Source organism: Triticum aestivum, chromosome 7A (assembly GCF_018294505.1).
Source record: "Triticum aestivum cultivar Chinese Spring chromosome 7A, IWGSC CS RefSeq v2.1, whole genome shotgun sequence".
Lineage (NCBI taxonomy): Eukaryota > Viridiplantae > Streptophyta > Magnoliopsida > Poales > Poaceae > Triticum > Triticum aestivum.
This window is the reverse complement of record NC_057812.1, coordinates 398,338,837-398,351,720: the sequence shown is the minus strand read 5'-3', so window position 1 is coordinate 398,351,720 and position 12,884 is coordinate 398,338,837. Positions and strand designations below refer to the sequence as shown.

Sequence of the window (12,884 nt, the reverse complement as noted above, 5' to 3'; positions counted from 1 at the left end):
CTATTCCTGATCGCTGGGATTTTCTTAACTCCCGCCAATAGCATCGCTTTGTAGGCCTTAGCGTCCGCCGGCTTTGGACGTGGACTTAGCAAACCACCACATTGTGCCAACCAATTTCAACAAAGCAAATCAAATCATCTTCAAAACCTTTACACTACAAATCCTCCCATCAATCAAATAAGCTAAATAGCCAATCGAATCGGCGGCAACGAGCGAAGCAAATATCATCATCATCCAACATAACAAGCATATTTTACACTACAATTAGCGTCCGCCGGCTTTGGACGTTGACTTAGCAAACCACCACATTGTGCCAACCAATTTCAACAAAGCAAATCAAATCATCTTCAAAACCTTTACACTACAAATCCTCCCATCAATTAAATAAGCTAAATAGCCAATCGAATCGGCGGCAACAAGCGAAGCAAATATCATCATCATCCAACATGACAAGCATATTTTACACTACAAAGTAACTACCCCCACAAATAAAGGAGCATAAATAAATAAAAACAAATAAAGGCTTCTAAGTAACCACCACTAGCTGGGAGCAGGAAAAGCTTTACAAAGGAAGAGGGCACCAGGTGATGAAGTTAAGATTTTTGGGGCAAAAAAACAACCAGGAACCAAAAACTAATCTAGACATGCCATCATCAATCACCACCTGTGGCAAGGAGATGGTGTGGAATTGATACATATCACCTCACCTTGTCTCATGAATCTAACTGTTTTCTTTCTCCCTGTCTCCTAGAGTCCTACCATTGTTTAGTGGCCTGAGTCATCTCGTTGGCTGATCAGACGTCTGGTTGTTAGATGCTGCTGGAGCTGATGACATGGACGGGTGGGCTCCGTTATCCTGGGGAGGCGCGACTCCCCACTTTGGGTCCGCGTCCAGCGGCTCAACCACATGAACTGCCCCATCACTCATTCCAACTGCAATCTGGTTAGGCTCCAAGGGATGCGCCGCTACAACCATGGGGTACACATTTGCCCCGCTGTTGGATTAACAAACAGGGGAAATAATAAGCAAAACGCAACCATGTATGAAAACAAAAACAAGCAGTGACACTGAGCAGCATGCCTAGATATTGAAGGAGGCACATAGGCGGAAAGTGCAATCCTGCAACGCAACCTAAGGGACTCGGCTTCAAATACTCCAATAGCACCGTCACAGAAACCAGCATAAACCAGGAGACCATCACACGAGTATATTGCACTCGAAACTGGCGCTGGCAGTGCATCTCTTGGGTACCACTGCATTTGCATCAAGTAACAGGGGAAATCAATGAAGATGCCCAGTAACAATAATAATCCATAAAGGAGAAAAAAGCAAATATGTATAAATCAAAAATATTTAGCAATGACCTGCAGTGAGTAATAAACCTAGGGTAAGAAACAATGTGAATATGGAATAACGAGCAGATACAAAAATAATAAATTTTAGTCATGACTAACCGAGCGCGAGCATTCAAGATTTCCATCATAGATTGCCAGTTGGCTCTCATGAACTACAAGAAGATGTGTTTGGTCATTGTGAAACTGGACCCTTGTATCGCCAACTAAAGCACCAGAGCGATTTGCCGGGGGTTGGATATATTTTGATTTCTTCTTCTCCCAACCATCAATGCTCCAGACGCATAGCTGCAAATTTTGGTTTCATCAATCAATGATTTGAGAACAAATATATGACATCATAGTTGTTTGCCCAATCGCAAAGAAAATATAATAAACAGAATAATGAATGGCCTGGCATGCGACTAACATGAATTGGACCGTTTCCGCATAGCAATTTGAACATTTAGCTGCTACAATAATTTATAACAGAGTAAAAGATCATACCTGAGCATCAGCACCTGAAGATACAAGAACATTCATTGATTGAGAAAATGCCAGTCCGGTAATCTTTTTCTGATGACCCTTGAGCTTGCTTTTGACCTAAGTAATTTTGTGGAGTTGACATTAGTACATGGCCTTCGAATCAAGATTTAGTGCAAAATAAATCAATATTAAGTGCAAATCCAACATGAAAGGATTCAATTGTTACCAGACAAAGACTCCCAAGTATTTATAAGTGTCGGTTGAAGGTTTTTGATCGACAGAAATTGTAATGGTATGTTCCGTTTGTGTCCAAAATCTATCTTACCAAAATTTTATTCACTCTAGTTCATATTTCTTGCCAACATTGGACGAATCATGGGCAACCAATACCGTGAACAAAATTTGGGCTAACCAATTTTTTGGTAGGGTGAGCTTGGGCTAAAACTAAATACACCCTAAGTGTAATCTCAGATACTTCAAATAGGGCAAAGCAAGAGGAGATACAAAACATATTATTTAAAAGCAATGATACATTGATACTTCAATTCAAGTGAGTTTCATAAGTTAGCAGCACACACCTCATCAACACGGACATTGTAGATTTGAATGGTCGAGTCTTCCATTCCTATAGCAATAATATTATTGTCCTGTGGGTGGAATGCGAGGAAAGTCGCAGCAGGTGGAGGTGCCATGAAAGTAGTCATGACCTGTGACAGATTTCACATATCTAATCAGGAAAGTCGGATAAAGGCAGTAACACAATTATGGTTCTTGTTATCTGGAGTAATGGCTTATCAGGACACTATATTACCCTAAGTGTGCACGGTTGGTTCAGAGGGGGAGGGGGGATTGTCTATATGCTGGAGAAGCCATTTACCTTGAACGTCATCATATTGAACAAAGAGACTTTGCCACCAGATGCAGACATAACATAGGAGTCATTTTTGGACAACGCAATGCAGGCAGTTGCTTCTTCTGGGTTGCCATCACTTGTGTCATTTGTCATTAGAATCCCATTTGCTGGTTGCCACAGGTGAGGCGAAATAGATGCAGTAGACTAACAGAAGAGGGTAAAGAAAATTCAGAAGGCAAGCAAAAAAAGATTGCAACTGAAATCCAAATAAATACAACTTCAGTCTACCTTGCCATTAGGATTCCTGTCACTGCGTTGCCATTTCCACAGCTTATGAACAGCATTGGAACCGAGAGACAAAAGTGCAACCCCACTATTTGTATACAACAAACGGACAACCTGTTGAGGAAACAAATAAAATGTGACTCATCAGAAAATTTACATTGCCCAGAGCATTAACAAACTTGCTTGGCAAATAGTGAACTGCCAATTATACAGCAAAAAACTGCAGGCAAATATAAACCTTTATGAAATAATAACTGCAGTCAAATATCAAACAGACAATATGACTACCCTCTTCTATATCTTAAAGAAACAGATTGTATGTGTAAGTTGAAATTGCAGGCTCAATATTTATAACTCAATAAAACATACAGATAACTAAAGGTAATTATGCAACTTGGCCAACATACTTTTGTTGGAGATGCTCCTGTATCTGGACAACGCCGTGCCCGAAGATGTCCTGAATCAACAATGTCGGCCAACTTCCAGGTCTTTAGCTTTTCAGATTCATCAGTTATTCTTGGTTTAACATCCGGCGTTCTGCTAACATCCATAGATGCCTGCACATTTGTTCACGACATTTAGCAAGCCAATGTATTGAAGAACAAGAAAGGCTGTGGAAACTAACCAGTCCACTCATTGATACTGCAGGCAACATCCTATCAGGTCGCTCTGAGTTCACTGCTATAGGACTAGATACATTTGAAGCAGAACCAAGGTTGGTGAGCAGTGGAGGCTACATTAAAAAATTAGAAGTGAGTACATGGCACTTATTAATACGATCTTCAGTAATTGCCAGGCCAAATAGAAATCAACATTATGCAGCTAAAGTGGAATAGTAGCTGAATGAATTAGTTGTTTCAAAATCATCATTGGAACTCATCTTGTGTGCACCGTACAGATACAGCTGGATGCAAATGTCCTTTAAGACTGTAGGCTCAAATAAAGATTCCAGCATAGAGCAAACAAAAACAAATAGCAGAAAACAAGAGACCTAAATAAGGACCAAATTAATGTAACATTTATACCCTAAGTGAACCTAGGACACAAGCAAATGTTGATGAAAAGTATATGCATCATTACCTTGGTATTAATTTGTTGAGGAGGTCCACGAGAGCCTTCAAAAGCCCTGCTCTCTAGCATCCTCAGCAAACGCTGCCCATCGGTGTTTGCTAATATTTTTATTCCATTATCGTTTGCTGTAACAGCAAGCAATGACCCTTCTCTATTGAATCTCAGGCGCGGGCTTGCCTGCATAAATCAGTAAAAGTCAAGCAAAAACACTTGGTACTTACATTCATAAAAAAAGCTACAGAAACAGACTTACAGGCAGTCCACCCTCACAGTCTGTTGTTGTCAGTATGTTGGTGTTATCCATATCCCAGAATTTAACAACAAATTCATCTCCAGCAGCCAAAAAATGGTTTCTCGTTGTGTCAAACTGGACAACACCCAGTGACCGTTTCCTGAAGCCATTATATGTCCTCTTAATAGCTCCTTCAGTCTCATTCCACTCGACCAAGTGGGAATCACCGTCTTTACTAGTTCCACAAGAGAAGAGCCTGCAAGGAAATTTCAAAACATACAATTTATATGGGTGTGAAATTCTAAAAAAATGAAGTATAATGTAGATCTTTCATCTTTCAGCATGTTAGCTTAATTTTTCACTTGAAGCTTCTCACCTTGTACCATCAGCACTATAAGACATGGTAGTACACCAATGTCCAGGAGCATCGTAGTCGACCCGTGAGCCCAAACAGTCGTATAACCATGCCTTGATTTTTCCATCGATGGCGGTAGAAAAGATAAACTGCAGAGAAGCTAAAGTTGTAGAAACCCACAGACAGACGATAAAGATGAAATAATTTGAAGTACAAGACTGGGATACCAAAATTAAACTAAGTGAACCTGACAACATGGATAGCAGCCAAAACAATAAGTACAGTACCATTAAAAAAATGGCAGAGCATAGCTTAAGAATAGCAGAGGTGAAATCATCCAGAAAGTACCTGAATGTTCTCCTTGTAGTGAGGGCAAACAGAGTACACTGAAGCCTCATGGCCTTCAAATGTGTATTGCTTTTGTCCGGACTGAGCATCCCATACCTGCAAATGAAATGTGCAAGCATGCTAAGGATGTTCTCTTTCATTCTAAAAAACAGTGACATCATGAGTAACCTCACCTTAATGAGTTTGTCATCACCACATGTAATAATTGATAGGGACTTGTTGGGGTGAGAGAATGCAATGTCATTGACCCCGCCAATGTGAGCATCAATCTGTGCAATTCACAAAGAATCAAATAGTTAGCAACCTTTAAGCGGTTCCGATGAGGATTAGTTTGGGAATTATGGGGAGTTAAGGACTCTGTCCACCTAAGGGCTCAAATCCAAACCTCGCGTTGTCAAACAGACCGAATGGGGGTGTACATAGAAAACTAATTGATATATAGTCTCATCAATATGCATGTACCTCTGCTTGCTGTCTTAACTCTCCATTAGGAACAAACGTATAAGTCTGAACGATATGCTTTGAAAATGCCACACCTGAGAATCAAATCAAGCTTAAAGAATCAATCTTATAGACAAGCAAGAAAAGTGACAAGGAATAGAACACTCCTGAGCAGAGAAGCATGCCCAAATGATATGCACTCCCAAGCATAAAACAATGCCCAAATGCTATCTTCTTATTGAAAAATGGCACGTATTTGAATAATGCAGTTAAACTGCCTGTTTCCATACCTAAAATATTTCCATCAGGGCTCCACAGACACCTATTGACACATATTGCAGCATCTTTCATTAGTGCAGCCTGAACAAAGAACAACACACTTTATGCATTAGAACTCACAATATAAGTCAGAATGCTGCTAATTACAGGCTTACAGCACATTAGAAGTTGCTAACAACACAGAATAAAATAGATCCAAGAATTTATCATTCAAATAATGACCTGCAATGGCAAGGTGCAGGAGCCAATGTCCCAAACTTTAAATGTCTTGTGTGCTATCCTTTCGCGTGAACCAACTTCCCATATCCCGATGTCACCAACATTTGTTCCAACTGTTTTACAACAGATATTAAATACATTAATATGCACTAACAAAGTAAAAATTCAAGAACCAAGCAAAGTGTTTGAAGAATGTACCTAGAAGAATAGTTTGTTGAACAGGATGGAAATCCAGGCTCATAACATTAGAACCCTGATTGAGTGTGCGAACAACTTGTTTGGGGAGGTCTTCTTGACTGTAAACATTGGGAGGATGGCTTGCACCAGAGAATGACACCTGATATAGTTTTTTTAAGGTGTCAAAACTGCTTCATCAATCCACTGTTACAGAAATGAGTAAAGAGCAGAAACTATGGCAAGTCCAAGTTCATCCAAATACCTCATCTGGCTGGCCTACACGCATTCTTTTCATCAGATGTTCAGAATCTGCAGACTGATAGTCAATGCCAGGCGCACTTGTAGGAGTCCTTGGATGCTTCAGAAATGCCGCTGCAAACAAATACAGCATCCAAACAAAAAATGAAACAACATTGAAACAGTGACAGACACCATTTTGCTGAATTGCAGTTTTATGATACCTGTGTTTGGTGGCTGAACAAGACCGGGCGGCCCTTGTGCAATAGCAGGATGTGGTAAGGAGGGATTGGGATTTGTCATCCAACCAGCAATTGCATTTGGAGATGGTGAAACCACGGGTTGAAACGGCTGCAAGATTGAGAATATAGTAAATGATAGGATGATATAAAAAGTCAAAATGTTCAACTATAGCCGTGATACGTACAGCATGAGCACCCATTGGAGGGAATCCAGCTGTCTTGGGGATTGGTCCAACAAGAGGACCATTGGCAGGGGGAGGAGCTCTTGCTCCATTGGTAGGAGCAGCACAGGAGTGATCCGTGAAGAGTGTCTTTATGTCAGGGTTTGGTCTAGGATTCTTGCAGAGCTGATGTTGCCAGTTAAGACTACATGACATACAAAATCAAAGCAGTCCAGTTAGCATCACCCTCCACAAGAAAGTAAAGAAAGAGAAGGCAATACTGAAAGCCTTGTAGGTCTTCATTATGGAAACAGCCCAAGCATTGCATGTGTTGAATATAGGCAGTATGCAGAAAAAATAGAAAGAAAAAAAATATGGCACGTCACAAACCTACACATCTTTGTTATATTCTGCAAGAACTTGCCATACAGAGTAACCAACTGACACCCCAAAAAAATTGTAAGTAGAAATCATATCAAACATATTACCAAGGTAAGAAGCTACAAATGAGTACCTAAAACTTGTTATTTTGCTAATTCTCAGTTGCTTGAAATTATCACAGATCCCTGAAATTGCATATTAGTTGGGCTAAAGTTACAACCTGGAAGGGTGCAGTTTTAGTGTACTCTGCAATTTGCATTCCATATGTTATATCTGGAGTGGCATGAGGTAAGAGTGGTTGGATGTTGATCCAAAGGCTTAGAAATGTGACTCAGATGAGGAAAATATTCAGGCAACTTACGAATAGTCAACTCCTAAAGTTCAAGCAATCAAATGTCCCAAGTACATATGGACAACATTTATGAAATGGACAGGACAACTCCCTCTTCACAACTACAACAAGGATTTGGTAAAGCACTAGAAAATGCTAATTCTGTTTGCCTTTTACACACCCCTCTTAATTTCCAAACTAAATGGTTGGAGTATGACCATTGACAATCAAGAATCATAAATACCCCTTATACATCGTGAAAGTGCTAAACTTCGAGTTTGTGTCCGTATAAAGACTGCACACCTCTTTTTCTCACTTATCCATCTCATTTTAAGGAAAGATGGAAGCACGGCCAGAAGAAAACAAATAAAGGGAAACCCTCCCAATATAGCAGCTTTGTGACAGCTCATTTCCAATCTTATAAGTACCATTAGGAAAAACATGCGCTGGCCTGCTATGTTATATAGTACAAATTTAAACAGAATCTTACGCACGTCAAATCTTATTTGCTCAAGAAATAATAGTACAAATTGTTCAAGCAGATCGCATCCCTCTGTAGAAAAAAATAGTAACATGTAATTAAATGCATGCAATGAATAAAATTAACCAAACACCTTTGATTGATCAACGTGCGCAGTCTCGAGGCTTTAAATGGTGGGAAATTAAGCTTGTCTCGGAACAGAGGGTTTGCCTCAATAAGCTTCTTAAGCTCCATGAGCATGATATTCCGGGCTGACTTTGTATCCCCGTATTTGGACAGCTGCTCATTTTGCCTGTTTGTGATTTAGACAGAATTACATCCACATTAGCACAATGCACAAGCATTCTGCTCTACGAAAATGCTCCAAACAAGCGATTGGCACCACACCTAAAATTATCCAGAGTCAGCAGCTGCGTTATCTCCTTGAACAGCTCCTCGTTAAAGGAGGCAAACACCTTCAAATCCTTGACGAGTATCTCCACTGCCTTGGCCCGATCATGCCTGCAAAAGGCAAACTGAGTTGAGCGCCTGCAAATCGCTGTTGATCCTGAGCAAATGAGCAGGATAGGAGAGGCTTCAATATGAGTTACCTGTCGAGGGCTTCAAGGTACTTCTGCTTGCGGATCTCAAAGAATATCTTCATGGAGTAGCGGTTGTCCTCCACCTTGGTGAAGCCGCTGAGGTACCTCTCCACCTCGTCCCACTCCCCACCTTGGACCAGGTCCTCGAAGTGCTTCATGTTGAAGTAGAAGCCCGATTCCTGCTCCAACCTGCGCGACCAAAATGGACGGGGGGTTAAAAAAAAAACAGCTTCAACAACTCCAGATAGCTCCAAAACTTTGTCTTGATCAACCAGACGAGACGAGGACACTTACTTGTGCACCGTCTCCTTGAACTTTTCCTCGTCGAGGAACTGCAGGATGAGGAAGACCAGCTCCCTGCTGAGCGACGACATGGCTCCCCCGATCCCGCCCTGCGTCTCCAGCGCTCACGACGAAGGAGGACTCCCGCCTTGGCGGCAGATCCCCTCCCAAATCTCCGTAGAAACCAGCGCAGGGCCCCAACCGCCCCTCGAAAAAACCGCACCAAACAACCAACGAGTAGCTTAGAACCCTAGCAGGGCGAAAACCCCTGAGACGAAACGGGCGGCGGGAGCGAGGTCACAGCCCAAGCGGACCCATCCCGGCGGGATCTCCCCCGATTCCGGCGGCCCGGCCGCGGATCTGCAGCTCCTGGCGCCGACCGATGGCGCACGCGTGTCTCCTCCCTCAGCGGCGCAGCACGTAGACTAGGGTTTGGCCGCCGCCGCCGCCAGCTGCTGCTGCTTCCTTCTTCTCCTCTTGGCTCTAGCCGACGGAGGGGTTTGCCTTTTCTTATCTCTCTCTCCCCACTTCGCTTTCTCTCTCCAAAACCAGTCTCTCTATCTCTCTCTCTTTGGAGTAGGGAGTATTTATTTTTCTGGTCTGCTTTTGGTTTTTTGGGGCTGCGTTTTATAACCACTCCGCCCCGTCTCCCCTTATATAGGCCCCGCCAGATTACACGAGAGCCCACGACCACGCACCTCTATTTACTTGGCAGCCACTGACGAGGACGGGCGACAGGGGCAAACTGGGTAACTCCCATCGTGAGGTCCGCAGCCACAGGTAGGGGGTAAACTTCCGTTAACCATTTCTCGCATCCTTCCTCGTACGGTCGTACCCATTCATTTCTCCCTCCCTCTCACGCATCCGCGGTTTCGAAATTTGAACGGGGCCTGCCAGCCAGGGTTGAGGCAGCCGCGCCCGCTACAGGATACCCAACTTTTCAGGCGTCTACACTTTTGTAGTATCTTTCTTACTTATATAACCACAATAATGGATGGATAAGTACCGCCAAAAAATATGGATGGATAAGTTTCACCTACTAATATTGAGAGGATGCTATATTTAATCGATCACATCTCGTATATATATCATTTCATCTCCGTTTGATCCGCCGCGAGGCCAAAAATCATGGCTGAGCATGGTGCCGCAAACGCAAAATATGTTCGTCTCATGTTTGTATGGACACACATTTCTGCCGTAAGTTTAAGTCAAATTTACATTCATGCAGACACGAGACAGACGTGTTGTGCATCCTCTCGGTGTCTGCCTCAAGCACGTGGGTCAGCAGCCGAATCACCACCACGGGTCCCACGTGTGTGGGAGGGTCCCCATGTCAGCCACCCTGGCCCCGTTCATCTGATTCTTTTTAATGCCACACGTGCTGGTGGAGGGTCGTCCAGTGCACTTTGTGATCTTCTCCCTCACCTCTACCGACCAAATGATCGACAAACCCTAGCCACCGCTTTCCCCCACCGTCCACCGGCCAAGATGCCGTGGAAATGGGTCCTAGGGAAGACCAATAACGAGGTCGGCTCGTCCTCTGAGTTCTCGGGGTCGCGCCACCGTGTGGCAAGTTTCGCCGTGACGCCGCCCGCGACAACATCTACGTCGGCGTCGAGCAGTGCCAACAGTATTGGGATGAGGCCACACTGGTGTTGTGGTCTGACGTCCACCTGCCGGACAATTGACACCTCGACCCAGAGTGGGTGCCCGTGCCTCCCGTTCTGGCCACTGGTCGCGCGCTCCTGCTGGAGATACATCGCTGTCAAGATCAGCTCCCGAAGTATCTCTGTCGCGACCCAACATACGTCGTCACCTCGCCATTCTGGGACACTTGGTTCCACGACGAGCACGGCGAGTGGCGTCGGCCATACTTCACCGCATGTGCTTCCCCTCATGCGCGTGCTCCAAGTCCCCGCCTTGTGCGCAGGCGTACGCGTGCTCCCAGACCACCACCCCAGCCCCTGTGTTTGACGAGGCCTCCCGGATCACCGAGGAGGAGGACAAGGACCTCAAAAAGACCATAGAGTTATCCGAGCTCGCCTAGCTCTCCGAATGGGAGGGCCTGGCAGTGCAGCTGGCCTTCTCTGCCACAGGCGATGTCGTCATCCCGAGCCGGAGGAGTGTGAGGTGGAGGAGGAGGAGGAGGAGGAGGTCGTGCCATTTGAGGCGGTGATGGGGCGATCCTGGTCGTGGACGACCAAGGTCCCTGCACGCCGGAGCTGGTGGCGGCTCCGGCCGTGTGGGTGGGCGCGGAGACGTGGTCACCGGAGAGTCAGCAAGTGGTGCAGCCACAGCCGAAGCCTCGGTAGGTGCCGCTTATCCCATGGTCGTTCTCATGGCAACCTCCGCCCTTCGTCAACCTCATCGCGGATGATAGCGATGATGACGACTAAATCTAGGGTTCCATTTAGTTTAAGTTATTTATATCCTTTTCTAGGTTAAGTTATTGTATGACCGGGACTTTTTGTGGCAATGTAAGATATTTTAAATTTTAAATTGTTGAAATGGGTCGGCCGCGTTGGGTGCACCTACAGGTCGACGGACAAAACAAACATTGGGGGTCCATCTAGACAACCCAAACAGACAAAAAAAACATGTTTGTTTGGGTCTCTGCGTTGGAGTTGGCCTAAGAGAGTCATCCTCATCGACTTGTTTATATCATCATGCAAGCATGCCACCTCACCATACAGTTATGAATGGGATAAGGTCCACCTCAACATGCAATCATGCACGGGAAAATACCCACCATAACATTCAACTATGCATATGAAAAAACTTCTGTTAAATTATTCTACTTATATTCAATAAATGTTGCTACAAAATACAAAATTAAATATACACTACTGCAGGTTGGTCCAAACACGACAGTCCAATCAGAGACCCTTTGACGAAACTGTGTGTGATGCATTAATCATAAACGTTGATGTAAAAAACCGTCAAAAAAGATGCAAAACGTTTGCGGTGGTGGATTCATCAAACACGGTTCAGATTGTAGATGCATGTGCAATGCATGGCAAACGGTTGATCCAGAAAAACTATTTGCGATGAGGTAGAACAACAGAAATGGGCAGCCAGATGAGGGTGTGTGCGATATACGACAGCGCGATCGGGGCATGCTCGGGGGCTTCTGTCGGTGCAACAGACCCCGGGTATGTTGCCCAACTGTGTACAGGCACAAGATCAAGATTGGAGCACCAGCTTAAGTCTGAGATTGAAGAACCAAGAGACTTGAAAAACCAACGTGCAGCTCAGAGAGATCAAGATTGAGACAAAGGAACTGTATATCGGCAAGAGAAGAGCCTCCCTCGCCGGGCAGGCGAGCCCGGCAAGGGGCTAGGCCACCACCAGAAGCAAGCAGCCAAAACTCCCCGGCAGCACCTGTCGGGGCTTGCGGGGCCTGAACCACCCCGCCAACCAAGCAAGAACGACCCACGTCGTCAATCAGTACGGTGTCAAGCCGCAAGGTGATTAAGTGGCAGCATTCACCACATGGCAGCCATCTCCTACAGAAGAAACCCACAGGTGACACCCGTCCAGCGACGTGTCAAGAGAACATGAGAAAAGCTGGCAAGATAAGCCTGGCAGGCCTTGCCGGGTAGCTAGTGATGTGACACTGAGCGGTGCATTTAATGCACCCTGCCAGCCCGCAGAGTTAGGTATGATAGCACCGTTTGCTATCACATCAGTGGGTAATGATTGTTTTGCCACTGTGGTGACCCCTTACTCTATAAAAGGAGGCCCATGACAATCATAGGAGGGGTTGGAGGTTTGGATACTTGACAAAACTCAAGCCACCATACGCTGGTGTTCACCGTAGCCCTTAGGCAGATCTTGCCGGGAAAGTGTACCACGCACCACCACGTTTCATTTCCACCATCAATCCAACAAAGCAGGAGTAGGGTCTTACGCCTCGCGGCAGCCCGAACCTGGGTAAATTGCTTGTGTGCTCTCTTCCATGCTGCCGCGCACTGGTCTGCTCTTTGTGCAACGCGATGTCCCCCGCCAAACCAACAAGGGGCCACCCGGTCTCATAGGTGGTCGCGGATATCCCGCGACAACTTGGCACTATGTCAATAGGTTAGTACAGAAAAATGATATAGAATGACT

The 12,884-nt window shown here is 44.8% G+C and overlaps 1 protein-coding gene across 2 annotated transcripts; it reads right to left on the bottom strand.

Moving 5' to 3' along the window:
* Positions 1-355: 355 nt before the first annotated feature.
* Positions 356-9,400, bottom strand: LOC123147107 (protein TOPLESS-RELATED PROTEIN 2). 2 transcript variants are annotated; one of them, XR_006473053.1, is made up of 25 exons: positions 8,787-9,400; positions 8,502-8,681; positions 8,299-8,412; positions 8,045-8,203; positions 6,743-6,923; positions 6,540-6,666; positions 6,341-6,450; positions 6,100-6,238; positions 5,905-6,014; positions 5,694-5,763; positions 5,425-5,498; positions 5,136-5,231; positions 4,963-5,058; positions 4,636-4,763; positions 4,281-4,515; positions 4,037-4,204; positions 3,582-3,689; positions 3,364-3,513; positions 2,960-3,070; positions 2,696-2,875; positions 2,397-2,525; positions 1,840-1,935; positions 1,456-1,641; positions 1,082-1,365; positions 356-995 (listed from the first exon to the last, which is right to left on the bottom strand). XR_006473053.1 is itself a non-coding variant. In XM_044566344.1 (25 exons), the coding sequence occupies exons 1-25, from the start codon at positions 8,864-8,866 to the stop codon at positions 779-781; spliced, it is 3,417 nt and encodes a 1,138-aa protein (XP_044422279.1). In that variant the 5' UTR covers positions 8,867-9,399; the 3' UTR covers positions 356-778. The 2 variants fall into 2 exon arrangements, 1 of the variants encoding a protein (XP_044422279.1); XM_044566344.1 differs by having other exon boundaries at positions 1,082-1,254; positions 8,787-9,399.
* Between the last annotated feature and the right edge of the window lie 3,484 nt (positions 9,401-12,884).